This window comes from Helianthus annuus, chromosome 17 (genome assembly GCF_002127325.2).
Source record: "Helianthus annuus cultivar XRQ/B chromosome 17, HanXRQr2.0-SUNRISE, whole genome shotgun sequence".
Taxonomy (NCBI): domain Eukaryota; kingdom Viridiplantae; phylum Streptophyta; class Magnoliopsida; order Asterales; family Asteraceae; genus Helianthus; species Helianthus annuus.
Window position 1 is genome coordinate 1,389,493 of NC_035449.2, and position 13,804 is coordinate 1,403,296.

Here is a 13,804-nt window from a genome sequence, read left to right on the forward strand (position 1 = left end):
GTGGTTGTGAGTGGAAGAGAGAGAAAAGATAATGATAAAGGTATAAAAAATATTATTTAATTGAAAAGAAGAGAGAAAAGTTGTGTTTTTTAGTGTAATTTAGGGTAAAAATATGGTGGATTGAATGTGAATGCTCTTAGAAATTTGAAAACAATGAGATACCTTTTTGGCTTTTTGTCACTTAAAGTCATTGATTGATTTTACCATATTCAAACGAAATAAAAACAAATTCGTACACTGCTCTTTTGCCCCCCTTCCCTTGCTCTTCTCACGACCCCTACCCTATGACCTTGCATCACTAACCACTGAACCATTCAAACCACAATAGTAGTAAACTAGTAACCGTTATAAAAGAGTCAAACAAAGTTTTGAATCTCATAAAAAGGTTAGTTCATATCAAATTCGATCTAGCCGGTATTATTGTTGTTGTCTTGATGACAACATGTATGTTAACTATGACCTGTCAGTCTCACACACACAATAACACCACCACAACACACAGTTTCTTGTATCAACCGCCATTAACAAACAAGATTTCTTTATGTGACGAATCTGTACAACTTTGATACCAAATTAACCTAAAAGACAACAAAAAAGAACCACCCACCCCCTCTTTTCATTCATATGGCAGCTACTGCCTCAACTCACCACCCCAAAAAGAAACCCTCCTCAACCATCCGCTTCCGTCGCCGCCGTATCAAAGAAACCACCATCTCCTCCTCCGCCACCACCACCACCACCCCTCACCACCACAACCCTTCTGCCGTTTCACCGGAAAACACCTCCTGGTGCTGCCCTCCCGCCGTCTCTTCCTACAAACCCTCAATCCCACCACCACCGTCATCTCCGTCGCCGGAATCTTTTTCCGCCGAAAAGCACCCACCTTTACACTTACCGGAGAATCTTAAACAACCCCAGATAACACCCACAACCACAATGTCTACCACCACCTTCCACGGCGGCGCTGGTACCTATCAAGAACCGTTGAACACATCTTCTTTTACCCAATTTAACTCCGCCCTCAACGCCGGTCTGTTGAACTTGAACCCGATTTCGTCACCACCCCCGACCCGATCCAGCCCTACCCTTTTCGAAATGATGGCTAACGAACCCGATTCCAAGATCCCCAACACTGTTACAATTCCAACCCCTAAAAGAAATAGTAACAGTAATAACGGTCATTTGATCCCACCTGTTGATAAGCAGTCTTTGATGCAACAAAGATTGTTGGATATTTTGTCGTGTGGGAGCCCCGGGAGCTTGTTTAATGACCCGAATTCGAGTGATGTGAAGCTCACTTTGAGCTCTAAAGATGGGTTGAGTGTTTGTATGAATGTTCATAGGCAGATCTTGGTGGCTCATAGTCGTTTTTTCGCGGATAAGTTGGTCGATATCCGACGGAAAGTGGGGCAGCAAGGGCAGCAGTTGAGAGGTTTGATTGATAATAGTAATCCCTACATTGTTGAGATTGCTGACTGTGATGACATTGAGGTTTATATCGAGTCGATTCGGTTGATGTATTGTAAAGATTTGAGGAGGAAGCTCATGAAGGATGATGTTCCTAGGGTTCTTGGTATCCTAAAGGTAATCAGTTTTACTAAAATTGAATTATGTGATTAGCGCATTTAATCGAATTTGTTTATTACATATTTATCTGTTTATTTGGCCAAATATTCAGCTTGTTGCATATAAAATAGAGCTAAATTATTTATGTACCTTTAACCTTAGTATAATTAGTGTTGAATCATCGTAAAACATCGTTATTATAAGGAAAATTGGTTTTTAATAAACCAGCCTTTGTCCCGTTGGTAAATAATAATCTTACCTACGTAATTGGTATACAATAATCCTACCTATCAACATGTTGGTACTCAATGAACTTCCGTTAATTTTTTTTAACTGAAGTTAATTTTTAAGTTTTATTTATTACACAAAAAGTCCCTGTAGTTGTAATTTACTAGTTTTAACTATTTTATAAAACAAAAAAACCTCAAGGGACTGTAATTTACTAGTTTTAAAATAGTTAAAACTAGTAAATTACAACTACAGGGACTGTTTGTGTAATAAATAAAACTTAAAAACTAACTTCAGTTAAAAAAAATTAACGGAAGTTCATTGAGTACCAACATGTTGATAAGTAGGATTATTGTATACCAATTACGTAAGTAAGATTATTATTTACCAACGGGACAAAGGTTGGCTTATTAAAAACCAATTTTCCTTAACCTTATTATAATTAGTGTTGAATCATCGTAAAACATCGTTATTATAATTAGTATTGAATTATCGTTATTATAATTAGTGTTGAATTATCGTAAAACATCGTTATTATAATTAGTGTTGAATTATCGTAAAATATTGTTATTATAATTAGCGTTGAATTATTGTAAAACATCGAATGGGTCATTAATCTGTATTGTAACATAGGTGTCAGCCGCAATCGGGTTTGATGCGGGGGTTTTATCGTGTTTGGAGTACTTAGAAGCTGCTCCATGGGCAGAGGATGATGAAGAAAAGGTTTCATCTTTATTATCTGAGCTACAACTAGAAGGGGTGAGTGTGGGTGAAGTTTTGAAACGGGTTTCAGTTGATGTTACACGCGAGAGTGAAGATGAGAATAGTAATAATAACAATCAAGAAATACTTCTTAAGCTTTTACATGTAGTTCTCGAAGGAAAAGATGAAAAGGCAAGACGGGATATGAAAGTTTTGGTCTCGAAAATGCTTCACGAGAATGCATCAAGAAACGATTTAAAAAAAGAATCTTTGTATTCGGCCTGTGACAAATGTTTGCATTTGTTACAACGCCATTTCTTGAAAGCTTCTAAAGGAGACTTGCAGGATGTGGATCAAATCACACGACAATCCGGTAACTTACATTGGCTTCTTGATATTTTAATCGATAGACAAATTTCCGAGGATTTCTTGAAATTATGGGCGTCACAAACCGAGTTGTCTGAGGTGCATTCTAAAGTGCCTGCGATTCATCGATACGAAATTAGTAGAGTTACAGCAAGATTATTTGTTGGTATTGGAAAAGGTCAACTATTGGCTTCAAAAGAGTCAAGATGCTTGCTTTTACAAACATGGTTGGTCCCTTTTTATGATGATTTCACTTGGATGAGAAGAGGGTCAAGGGGGTTAGACCGTAATTTAATCGAAGAAGGGTTGAGTAATACTATTTTGACTTTGCCTCTCGCTTGGCAACAAGAAATCTTGATGTCTTGGTTTGACCGGTTTTTGAACTCGGGTGATGATTGCCCGAATATACAAAAAGGGTTTGAAATTTGGTGGAAACGCGCGTTTTGGAGAAATCCCGAAGTGCAAAGAGAGTTTCGTGTTACAAATGCAAATGGCGGAAACTCATGAGATTCGGGTATGCTAGCTTGCCTCTGTTTCTTGATCACAGTTGGTTTGTTTTTGTTTTTTTTTTTTTTCATATAGTTTAGGTAAAATGAAACTTGCATTTGCTCGCTCAAGTTTATATTGGAGACATGATTTCATGAATAAAAGAAGTCATTTGGTCAAAGTCAAACCTGTTTTACAGGCATGCTCACTCACTTAGCATTTTCTTTTCTTTTTTTGTAGTTCCTGATAGTTTTTTACTTTTTTTTTTCTTCATGATATGTGGACTAGAATTGTTTGGGTTCATAGTAGTAAATCACACTTTATTTGAGGGTAAAAATGGCGTTTGATAATTGATATGCATATTAATAAGTTAAAAACATCATGTGGGTTTTTATTCTATTTGGAAAAAGTTACATTTGGAATTTTGGATTGTTTCATTTTGTCTCAAAATATTATGTGGGATAATGTATCTAAATTCATTTGTTTGTATCCTACCTTAAAAAAATGTACATATACACACCATATGTGATTTTTTTTAAACCTTGATGGCCTAACTTATTGAATGTGTCCTTTGCTTTAAAAGGTGTGAGCCGTTTCGGAAAGCTTAAATGTGAGGATAGAGTGCTTCACGGTTTTTCTACTTATCGTATTTTAACTTTTTAAATTTTTAAACACTAACAAGATTAAAATATTTAACTAAAAATATACAAAAAAACTTGAGTTAAATGCCATTTTAGTCCCTATGATTTGGTCCATTTTGACAGTTTAGTCCAAAGGTTTTATTATTCGCTTGTGGGTCCAAAAAGGTTTCCCTCTTGCCATTTTAGTCCACTGGATTAACTTCATCCATTATTTCTGTTAACGAGAAGGGCAATTCGGTCATTTTATATGGCTGAATCGCCCTTCTAGTTAACAAAATTACATTTAAAATGACCGAATTCCCTTCTTGTTAACAGAAAAAATGGATGAAGTTAACCCAGTGGACTAAAATGGCAATGGTGAAATCTTTTTGGACTCACAGACGAAAAATGAAACCTTTGGACTAAACTGGCAAAATGACCCAAACCACAGGGACTAAAATGACATTTAACTAAAAAAAACTTTATGTAAAACCAAAAAAGGTATATGTAAAATCAAAAGAAACCTAAGTCTCAAGTATTACCCATGTATAAGCAGCTATGCATAAAATACAAGTAATCTGTACATATTAACAAAATTGGTTTGGGTCATTTTAGAATCCAAAGTGGCAATTTTTACATATCATAAGAATTAATCGTTTTGTGCCGTATTCTTTCTTAACAAGTCATGTGGGAAAAAATGACGCTTAAATGAAACGGGTTGAAATTCATCTAAAATATAATTTTAAAGGCATACAAACTCTTAAATAGCTTCTTTAATCCTACGATACAAAATGGTTATAGAACATTTGATGGGTTAACTATGGTTAACAAGAGTCGTTTTGACATTGAAGTCTAATGGGTCAACATTAAAATAAAAATATACAAGCAGGTATTAGTGACTCAGTAATATGACATGTAACTTGAAACAGATACGAAAGTCATATAACAGAACCAAATATAACATGTCATATATACCTTTATTAATGATTAAAATATCAAATTTATTCATTTTAATTAACTTTATTAAAAACAATCCAAAATATACCATTGATCAAACCACTGTACATGTACTTATCTAGCTGAGGTAAATGAGCGAACATAAGTTGTGCATACTCTAGTTCGCGCGATTTTGACATGTCACTGAAGGGAAACAATTTGCTAAACGTAAATGTTTATAGAAGATGGCTAACGTTTATAGAATTATGGGTGACCTCATGCAATTCTAAGAAACCATTGATCCATGACCTTTTGGGTTTTGCTCGGTTTATTTATTATTAACTTTGATAGGTAAAGTCGTAAAGATGGTCATGTTAAGATGTCTTCTATTGTTAAATGCTGATATTCGAAACAATGCAATGACATTCATAAAAATAGTGAAGTTGTCATAAACTAAAAGATCTTTTGCAAAATGAACAGTATGAAATTTTAATTTTTGTAAAAATGTATATCATATCTCATAAATTTCTATATAAAAAAATATGTTACTCTTACTTTTGGATGATGAATAGCAAAAGTTGGACACATGCAAGAATATCATTTACATTTTGTTTGCTGAGATTATTATTTTTAATTGACCTTACAATTAAGTGATTCTTAATATCAGTTTTGACCAATTAGTAGGCCTTAAAAAGAGCAAGACGAACTTGAATATGAACGCACATGAAAAATTAAACGAATGTACTTACATGTTCGTCTTTATTCATTAAAAAATGGACATGTTCATGTTTGTTTAATATATTGTAAACAAACACAAATGAAAAATCACAAAGAAACGGGTTGTGACTTATGGGCTGTTAAGTGAAAAATCATTTTTATTAAACTAGGCTTACTGGCTTAGCTTGGGCTAAAGTGCTAAACAAAGGTTCTAAAATATGAAAAGTAAATATGTTCTAAAGTAATATTAGTAATAAATATATTTAAGTGATTTTTATAATCATATGTATTGAAAACTCATAATATATCATAATAAATCAATACGAAAAAACATAAATGTTACATCTTTGCATATCATTTAACCACGAGTGAATCCAAAGGCAAAGGGCACCCATTTGAGTGTGATTCCGACAAATTGAAATTGGTGGGCCCGTTTATGTTAATTTTGTAGACCATTCTCACTTTTAAAATTTTATAATGAATAAACTATTTTTTTAGAATGCTATCCTTTTCTCAATCATTTAAAAGAAATATTTTGCAAAATAACGTGACGTTCACAATTTGCAGCGAATTATATAGGTTTTTAAAAAGGGGTTCTAGAGAAATTATTAAGAATGAGAATACGTATTCTTATGATTTTCAAACTTTGTAAATGTTTGATAGAAATAAGATGCAAAAGAACTCATATCTAATGAAAAAAATTGAGAAAACAAACATCTTGAAAAAGTAATCTAATAATAATGGGTATTCGGGTGCCAGCGTTTTAATTATTCTTTTCTAGAGTTTACCATTGAAACAGAAAAACATTCCTGACAAGTAACATTTCGGAAGGACACGATAGCAGATGATATCAAATCAATACATTGAAACTGGATTTCTTAATATACTATAATAAAGTTTCTAAAGCTTCAAATTAAAAAACGTTGTTGATGAAACACTGGTTAACACTAGGTTATCCCAGCTGGTTGTATCGTGATGTATTCTCTACTCGTCGTTAAGCTGGATCTCCTGCAAAACAGAACACCAGTGAAAATCCTATGGGTTTCTATTTTTTGAAATCGAACCAATCAATGCATATAACCCATGAAAACGCTTATCGGCTTTTTTTTTTTTTTTAATTGAACGATCTACTGCTTTGTTGAAGGAAAGATAAAACCAAATCAAAATCAAATGTGAAATATGTGATACAAAAGTGTTAAGTGTTCATTTTGTTTCTTGAACTTAGCCAACACATAACTTAAAAAATGTAGCAAATGTAAAATAACAACTTAATAAGTGGTATTTATATTAATATAAAGTAAAAACGAAAATCAAAACTCTAAGTCTGATCAATTTAACTGATATATAATAAATAAAATAATAACTCTAAGAAATACACATTAAACAACTTATCACTCAATTTACTTTATTGTTAGATGTGAAAAAAGCATTTGTACAGGAACTCCGACATCATAGGCAGACACACAGTACGTAGCCTACTAGGGTTGGGTATTGGGCTGTGATACTTAACCCATATTACTTTTGTTTAAATACTTCTCATCTTCTTTCTTCTCTTTTGTCGGAGAGAGTTTAGACAACCATGTCTGACTGCCGGAAAATTGCCTTTTTTTTTCTTTCTTAACATCTTCTTCATCTTAAGAATCAAAGTTAAAGGGGTGTGACTACAAAATTTTAAGGAGCGCGAAAGAGATTTTTGTCTAAAAATTACATTTAATTTTTTTTTCAAGGGGAGCGCCCGCCACCCTAGCTCATAGTCTAGGTCCGCCCCTGAGGTTGAGCCAAATTTGTGTGTGTGGTCACAAGGAGAATCCCCCCCACCTATTCCTCTCCTTGTGGCGAGTCATCAGTGTTTTGTTTTGTAGGAGATCCAGTTTTACGGCGAGTGGAGAAAAAGATTGAAACATACATCACGATACAACCAGCTGAATTAACCTAATGTTAACCAATGTTTCATCAGATGTAGTTTAGTGTATTTATGTGGTTAAGAACACTCATCCAATGAGCAATTTGTAACTGTAAATGATATACATGATGGTTCCAAATATACTCACTAACCTTATATATATCGAATAACTTTATCTTTTTTAACAACAATCTAGTCATATCTCTAATTTTACATCATTGTTCATTACTTAACTTGAACCCCTGATCTCATAATTAAAAGAGTATTTTATATATTTTATACGGTCAGACCAATATTTTTTTTAATGAACATATATTTGGGAAATAAAAAAAATAAAATCAATAAATGCACTTTAGTTTCTTGGGTTCATCATTTATGTTGTTTAAGTTTGACTAGTAAAAATACGGAAAGTCAAAGTATTGGTAGTTGCAAGGGCAAGTAAGTTAATTTCCAAAAGAACCAAGGCCAAAATCGTCAAACAAAGAAATAATGACGTGGTGATTGGCGAATACAACCTATACATAGGGGGTGTTTGGGTTAGCTTATTTTGGAGCAACTTATGACTTATTAACTTATAAAAGTTAATAAGTTGTTTTTTGAGTGTTTGGGTTAGCTTATTTTAAAGGATTTTGTGTGTGTAAGAAGTCATTTTTGAGAAGCCAGAAATTCTGACTTCTCACTTATGACTTATATAAGTTAATAAGTCATTTTGAGAAGGAATGCCAAACACCCACATACACACATCCAGAATACTCTATATATATGTAGCTGAGCGAGATAAGCCTAATTTTGTTCCCACCTCATCAGCCGTTCGATTATTCGATCCTTTACCTCTATTGTGCGCCACTTATCATCACTTTTGCTTTTTCAAAGCTGTCGTAGCTCTTCAAACTCATTTGATCGGTGCAATTTGATTTTCCCTCAGGTATCCGAAACCCTACTTTCTATATGTATATGTATATGTGTGTATATATATTTGTGTTTATGTTCTGTGGTTGAAATTCGAATTGATTTGGTGTTAGATCTGTTTAATTAATAGATCTGTTATGGAAGTTATTTGCTTCAAATAACTGATATTAGTGTTCAATAATTGTGGAATTTAATCTCAGTAGGTGTTATTAAAAAGATATTGTTAACCTAAGTTGAAGATACAACTACCTGTTACTATTTGAAGCTTACTTTTTCTAGTGGTCTGGTCAACAGTGTTTTGGAACCTGTTTTGACTTGTAGGCAAGTTTCAAAGGGTTATAGAAGTTGATAAAGGGCCAAAGGGGGATTTGGATATCGGATTTGAAACGGTTACTTGCTATGGATTCAAACGGGTTGAAACCGCCTGTTTCGGAATCTGATAAGGTGAAGAACTTCACCTTGTTTTGATAAGGCTTGTTTATGTTGATAGTTTTGGCTTGAAAAGTTTAATTATGATTCGGTTTTGGTTTCTGTGAACTGCAGATGGAAGCCTCGGCCAAACATTTACCTATCAAGAAAAGGAGGATCGTATTCATGGATTCGTCGCCATCGCTTAACAACGCTTCGTCCTCACAAGGGACTGAAAGCGTTGCTGCGCAAGATGCTAATGCGAAAGCAGACGTGAATTGCCTGCCTGCTGCATCGTTGACGGTTGCTGACTTGCATCAAAGTGAGAGTAATGATAGTAAACTGGATGTACACAAGTGTGTGACGTATAGTAGGAAACGTAATGAGCGTGAAGATATAAGTGGCACGTCTGTAGCTCTTGGTGCTTTAGAGGTTAAAGCAAATAGTGTGAAGTTGGAGAATAAGTCTGCTAATGAAACTGCTATCAACATGTTAACAGCCGCTTCTCGAGATGTTGCCTCCTCTACGGTGGTTAATTCCACCCCGGATGAATCCACGTTGGATGATTCATGCCCACATGCCTCTTCTGAATCAGAATGTACCGAGAGGTCTCTAGTAACAAGTAATACACAAAAGTCTGCTGCTTTGGATGAAAGATTAAATTGGGATTTGAACACTGTAATGGCATGGGATGAACAACTAGAATGTGACCACAACATGAGCGGTTGTAAGCAAGGAACAGAAAGTGGAAGCGTTTCTCAAAACATAGGAAATGAAACTTTACCTGTTGAGTTGAAGGGTTTAATTATTAAAACTGAGGGATCAGAGCTGGAAGAGTGTAAACCGGTCTTTAATGATGTCGGAAAGTTGTCGTCTTCTGTTATTAATAGTGCTCCTTTTATTGCCGTCTCTAAAGTAAGTTCCTTACGCAATCAGCATGCTGATAGTTCTACTCCTGATGCTGTTCCTAGTGCGCTCACATTGGAGTACCCAATGTCCGAAATTTCTGCAAAGCATGTGGATGGTATGGCCACGGGTACTGATTTTACATTTATGCCCTCAGGTTTTGGTCATGGTATAGACATACGTGATAATGTTGTTTTATCTAAAAATGCGAGTTCTGGGGATAATGTTAATCATACTATCGTTGGTGTACGCACAACTGAGAATGATAAACTTAATCTATCACTTGTTACTACTCCCTCTCTTGAAAATAGAGTTCATCAGATGGGAAGTATGGTTAATGAAGATGATAAGGCTAATGTCAAAAGGTTAATTACTAGCAATAGGATTGCCATGGAGAATTTGAGTAGCAAGGGGACTGAAAGTTCATATAATGTACTTGTTTCATCTAAAAGTGTTGATTCTGTGAGTTGTGGTAATAGTACTATGACAGCTACACAAACGACCGAGATTGAGAAACTTAATTTATCACTTGTCACTGCAGCCACTACAGAAATTGTAGCTCATCAAAGAAGTGGTACTATCTTTGATGATGAAGATGATAAAACTAAGGTCAAAAGAGTAATTACTAGCAAAGGGATCATTACGGAGAACCCACCTGCTGCAGTTTCTTCAATGCATGATGTTGTTTGTTCTGATGCTGAAGTTCCACCTCAATCTGGAAAATCACACACCAACTTTACCAATGATATTATAAGTAATAACAAAGAGCTTCGTAATGACGAGAGTTTACCAAGTGACATTCAAGCAGGAAGTGAGGTTGATAATACGGATGAAGTCTCGTATGGTTATGAGGAGTCTCAATTTGAAGATGGAGAATTGTTGGAATCAAGCATACAAACACGGGAAGGGAATGGTGGGGAGAATAGAGAAATTAAACATGGTACCGATCACAAGGGTGCTTTTAGTACCCCTGAAAATGGTTCCTTAAAGTCCACTGATGTCGGGTCCCAAAAGGGAACAGATGAAATTTCTAGTGTATTGTGGCCTGAAAAACTTGACGGCAGTGACCAAATATCTGGTTCTGAACCAAGTGTGATAGAAAAGTATACGACAGAAGTTAACATGAAGGATGATAGCCAATCAGATCAATGGAAAATGAATGTATCAGGATCAGATCTCTTGCCCGAGAATCAGAGCTTCTCTAGTAATATTACTAAAATAAATGATTTCAGCAGTATAAAATCTTCCTCGGGGATAACTGAAGATTTTGAAACAAAGGTTGAACTACCAAAATTCTATAGAAGAGAACCACCAACACGGGATGCATTTCTTAGTAGGAGTAGATTTCGTATGCAAGGGAGGTAATGCAACTTGCTATAAATTAATATTTATCATGTTTAAGGCAGTTTATGGTTTAATAGTTTATCATTAATATCAAAGTAACGATTGTTGTGTGTGCAGTTCCAGCAACGCTGATGAATCAGCTTCCAGGTCTGTTAGGGACTCGGGTGTCATAAGGTCTCTTGGACGTGGTAAATACACACGTGGAGGTGGAACGTGGGATAGATCCCCACCTTTTCGTGGTCCTTCCTTTCGTCGTTCTTTACCTGAAGATGATATTTTGACAGACAAATCCGGTGTCGATCCAAATGTTACACGCGGATCTTTCAGAAGGCGATTAATAGTAAACTCTGAAGAAGATGAGTTCCGTGCACGTTTGGGGCTGAGACCAACTGGTGACACTGGTCATAATCGATTTGTGAATGTGGGAAGGGGAAGATCGTTGAGATATGGTTCAAGACTTAACGATGTGGGACCCAGGGAACGATACTATGGACATCCTACAAATGATGAACCGTCAATGGACTATTCACATTCTTTTGCCGCTAGACAGCGGTGCTTTTCTCCCACACGTCACCATTCTGGGTCAACGTCTCCTCCAAGAGCCCGAACTCGTTCTCCAATTGGTGATGGTTTTAGAGGCCGTAGTAGATCTCCTATTTTGAGAGCTGATACTAGAATGCGAAGGGAACCCATATATCGACATGGTTTTGAATCAGATCATGTTGGTGGATATAATCTGGAACAATCTGTAAACAATAACCCTCCTCCTGGTTCAAGATTTGTAAAGTACAAACAACGACCTTCTGTTTTTGACAGGAGATCACCACCACCAGCAACTGGAGAAAGACTTGGTTTCTATGAATCTTCAAGAAAAACAAAACAGAACGAAAACTACAGCTCCTCGCGATTTACCGAGCTTCATGCAGGTGGGAGAGATGACGATGTAATGGATCATGGGTATAGGCGTGGCGGGTTTGTTAGGCCTTATGACATGGGTAGGCCCATTAAACATATACAGTATAACGAGGAAGAAGGTTACGGTCCTCCTCCGGTCTATGATTCCCGTGATAAGGAAGCTTTGGAATTCCATGGCCGAGGGAACCCGAAACTGTACCGTGATCTTCCAAGGAGGGCTAGAGAAGATAGAGACAAGTGGTGACCAATTACTTACCAAGATGGCTTACAAAAGGTAAGGCTGGTGTATTAATGAAAGGAAGATAATATCTTGCAGTTGTGAGGTTTTATCTCTTGCACATATATCTCTATGCTATTAGTTCCCTTCAAATTACCGAGGTTGGAAACCGGGTGATGACTTGACACTCGGCTTGTTTCCCGACAACCATCGCTAATCAAGTTATATGTTGTCGACGACTCTCATGTCAGGACGAATGAAGAAATGAAACAGTCCATATTCATGTTCATTTTCAAGGTTTGATTTTGAGGACGGTCAATGACGATGCATCTTTTAAAAAAGACCAGTTTAGTAGTTATTCACTTATTCGGATGGTCCATGAAACAGAAGTGGCAATAGTGCCAATACACATTGTGGCCCAAATCTTGAAAGGGGTGGGTTTGTCTCATTTTAGTTTGGCTTGTGCTTTAGTTTCCTTTTAGTTTGTTTCATTGTATCTTGCTTATAATATAAAGCTACTAGTGGGTCAAGAATAATGGTAGCATTTCGAACAAGATGCACATACCACCAACGAAACCATGGACCAGTCTATAACAAGTGATGTCAACTCTTTTTAACAAATGGAAATGTACCATCAACACATGGCCCTAGTGAATGTGTTTACTTTTCGTAATTATCCTAAAATACAACTTGAAATGATTAAAATTAATATATGAATAAGTTATGAGAGAGAAAAATAGTGAATTGGCATATACATCCACTTTATTTATCCCATTTAAAACTATAGGTGTATGTCGCATTATGTTTATATCTACATATGGAATAACGTTAAATACATAACTTTTTTAAGTAGAGAAATACGATGATCGTAATCGTACATAGTGATTGATAGATATACTGAGTTATTATGAGAGTGAGGTAATAAGTTAACCATCTTATGCATCATAGAAAAAAAAAAAAAGAGATACAAGTGTTTATACGGTTCTATGTGTGTGTAGAGAGAGATAAAGCACCCACGTGTGTGTAATATATATTTATATATACACACGTGAATTATAGGGAGAAATTCCTTGTGAGTTGCAGAAACTATGAAAACCTAATGGATGGACATAATGTTGCCACGTGTTACACTTTTTTCGCTACAACATTTTTATTGACGTCTGCAACATTTTTGACACACTTTTCGTAACAGTGGAGAGAGGAGAGAGAATATGTTACATTTTTCAGCGGTTCACATTTTTTTGTAACTCATCTGTAACATATTTTTATTATGTTTTGACAGCTGTTTTTTAAATAATATAAAGTGTGAATTTTAGAAATTATAATTTACGAAGTTATTATTTTGTAATGTGCGTAAAAGTATGTTACATTTTTTACAGCGAGATTTTTATGTAACAATTCAGTTGTCACATTTTTTTGTGTCAGATGTGAGAGGAGAGAGAAAGGCGTAACACTTTACACTTTTGTCAGACTATAACATTTGTCAAAAAAGTATGAAAAAGTAACATTTTTGTACCTTTCTAATATCCACCATTGATCAAATGAGATGGATGGTGGAGATGAAGTTTTCTGGTTTCTTTA

The 13,804-nt window shown here is 35.4% G+C and overlaps 2 protein-coding genes across 4 annotated transcripts; both read left to right on the plus strand.

Annotated features, from left to right (window-relative positions):
• Positions 1–324: 324 nt before the first annotated feature.
• On the plus strand, positions 325–3,535 carry LOC110921638 (BTB/POZ domain-containing protein At1g63850). Its single transcript, XM_022165985.2, has 2 exons — positions 325–1,584; positions 2,428–3,535. Exons 1-2 carry the CDS (start codon positions 625–627, stop codon positions 3,367–3,369), a joined length of 1,902 nt encoding a protein of 633 aa, XP_022021677.1. The 5' UTR covers positions 325–624; the 3' UTR covers positions 3,370–3,535.
• A 4,759-nt stretch (positions 3,536–8,294) lies between these two features.
• On the plus strand, positions 8,295–12,870 carry LOC110923107. Of its 3 annotated transcripts, none has more exons than XM_022167277.2 (4): positions 8,295–8,449; positions 8,728–8,877; positions 8,977–11,108; positions 11,209–12,870. In XM_022167277.2, the coding sequence occupies exons 2-4, from the start codon at positions 8,833–8,835 to the stop codon at positions 12,248–12,250; spliced, it is 3,219 nt and encodes a 1,072-aa protein (XP_022022969.1). In that variant the 5' UTR covers positions 8,295–8,449; positions 8,728–8,832; the 3' UTR covers positions 12,251–12,870. The 3 variants fall into 3 exon arrangements, with proteins under 3 accessions (XP_022022969.1, XP_022022970.1, XP_022022971.1); XM_022167278.2 differs by having other exon boundaries at positions 8,755–8,877; XM_022167279.2 differs by lacking the exon at positions 8,728–8,877.
• The last annotated feature ends 934 nt before the right edge of the window (positions 12,871–13,804 follow it).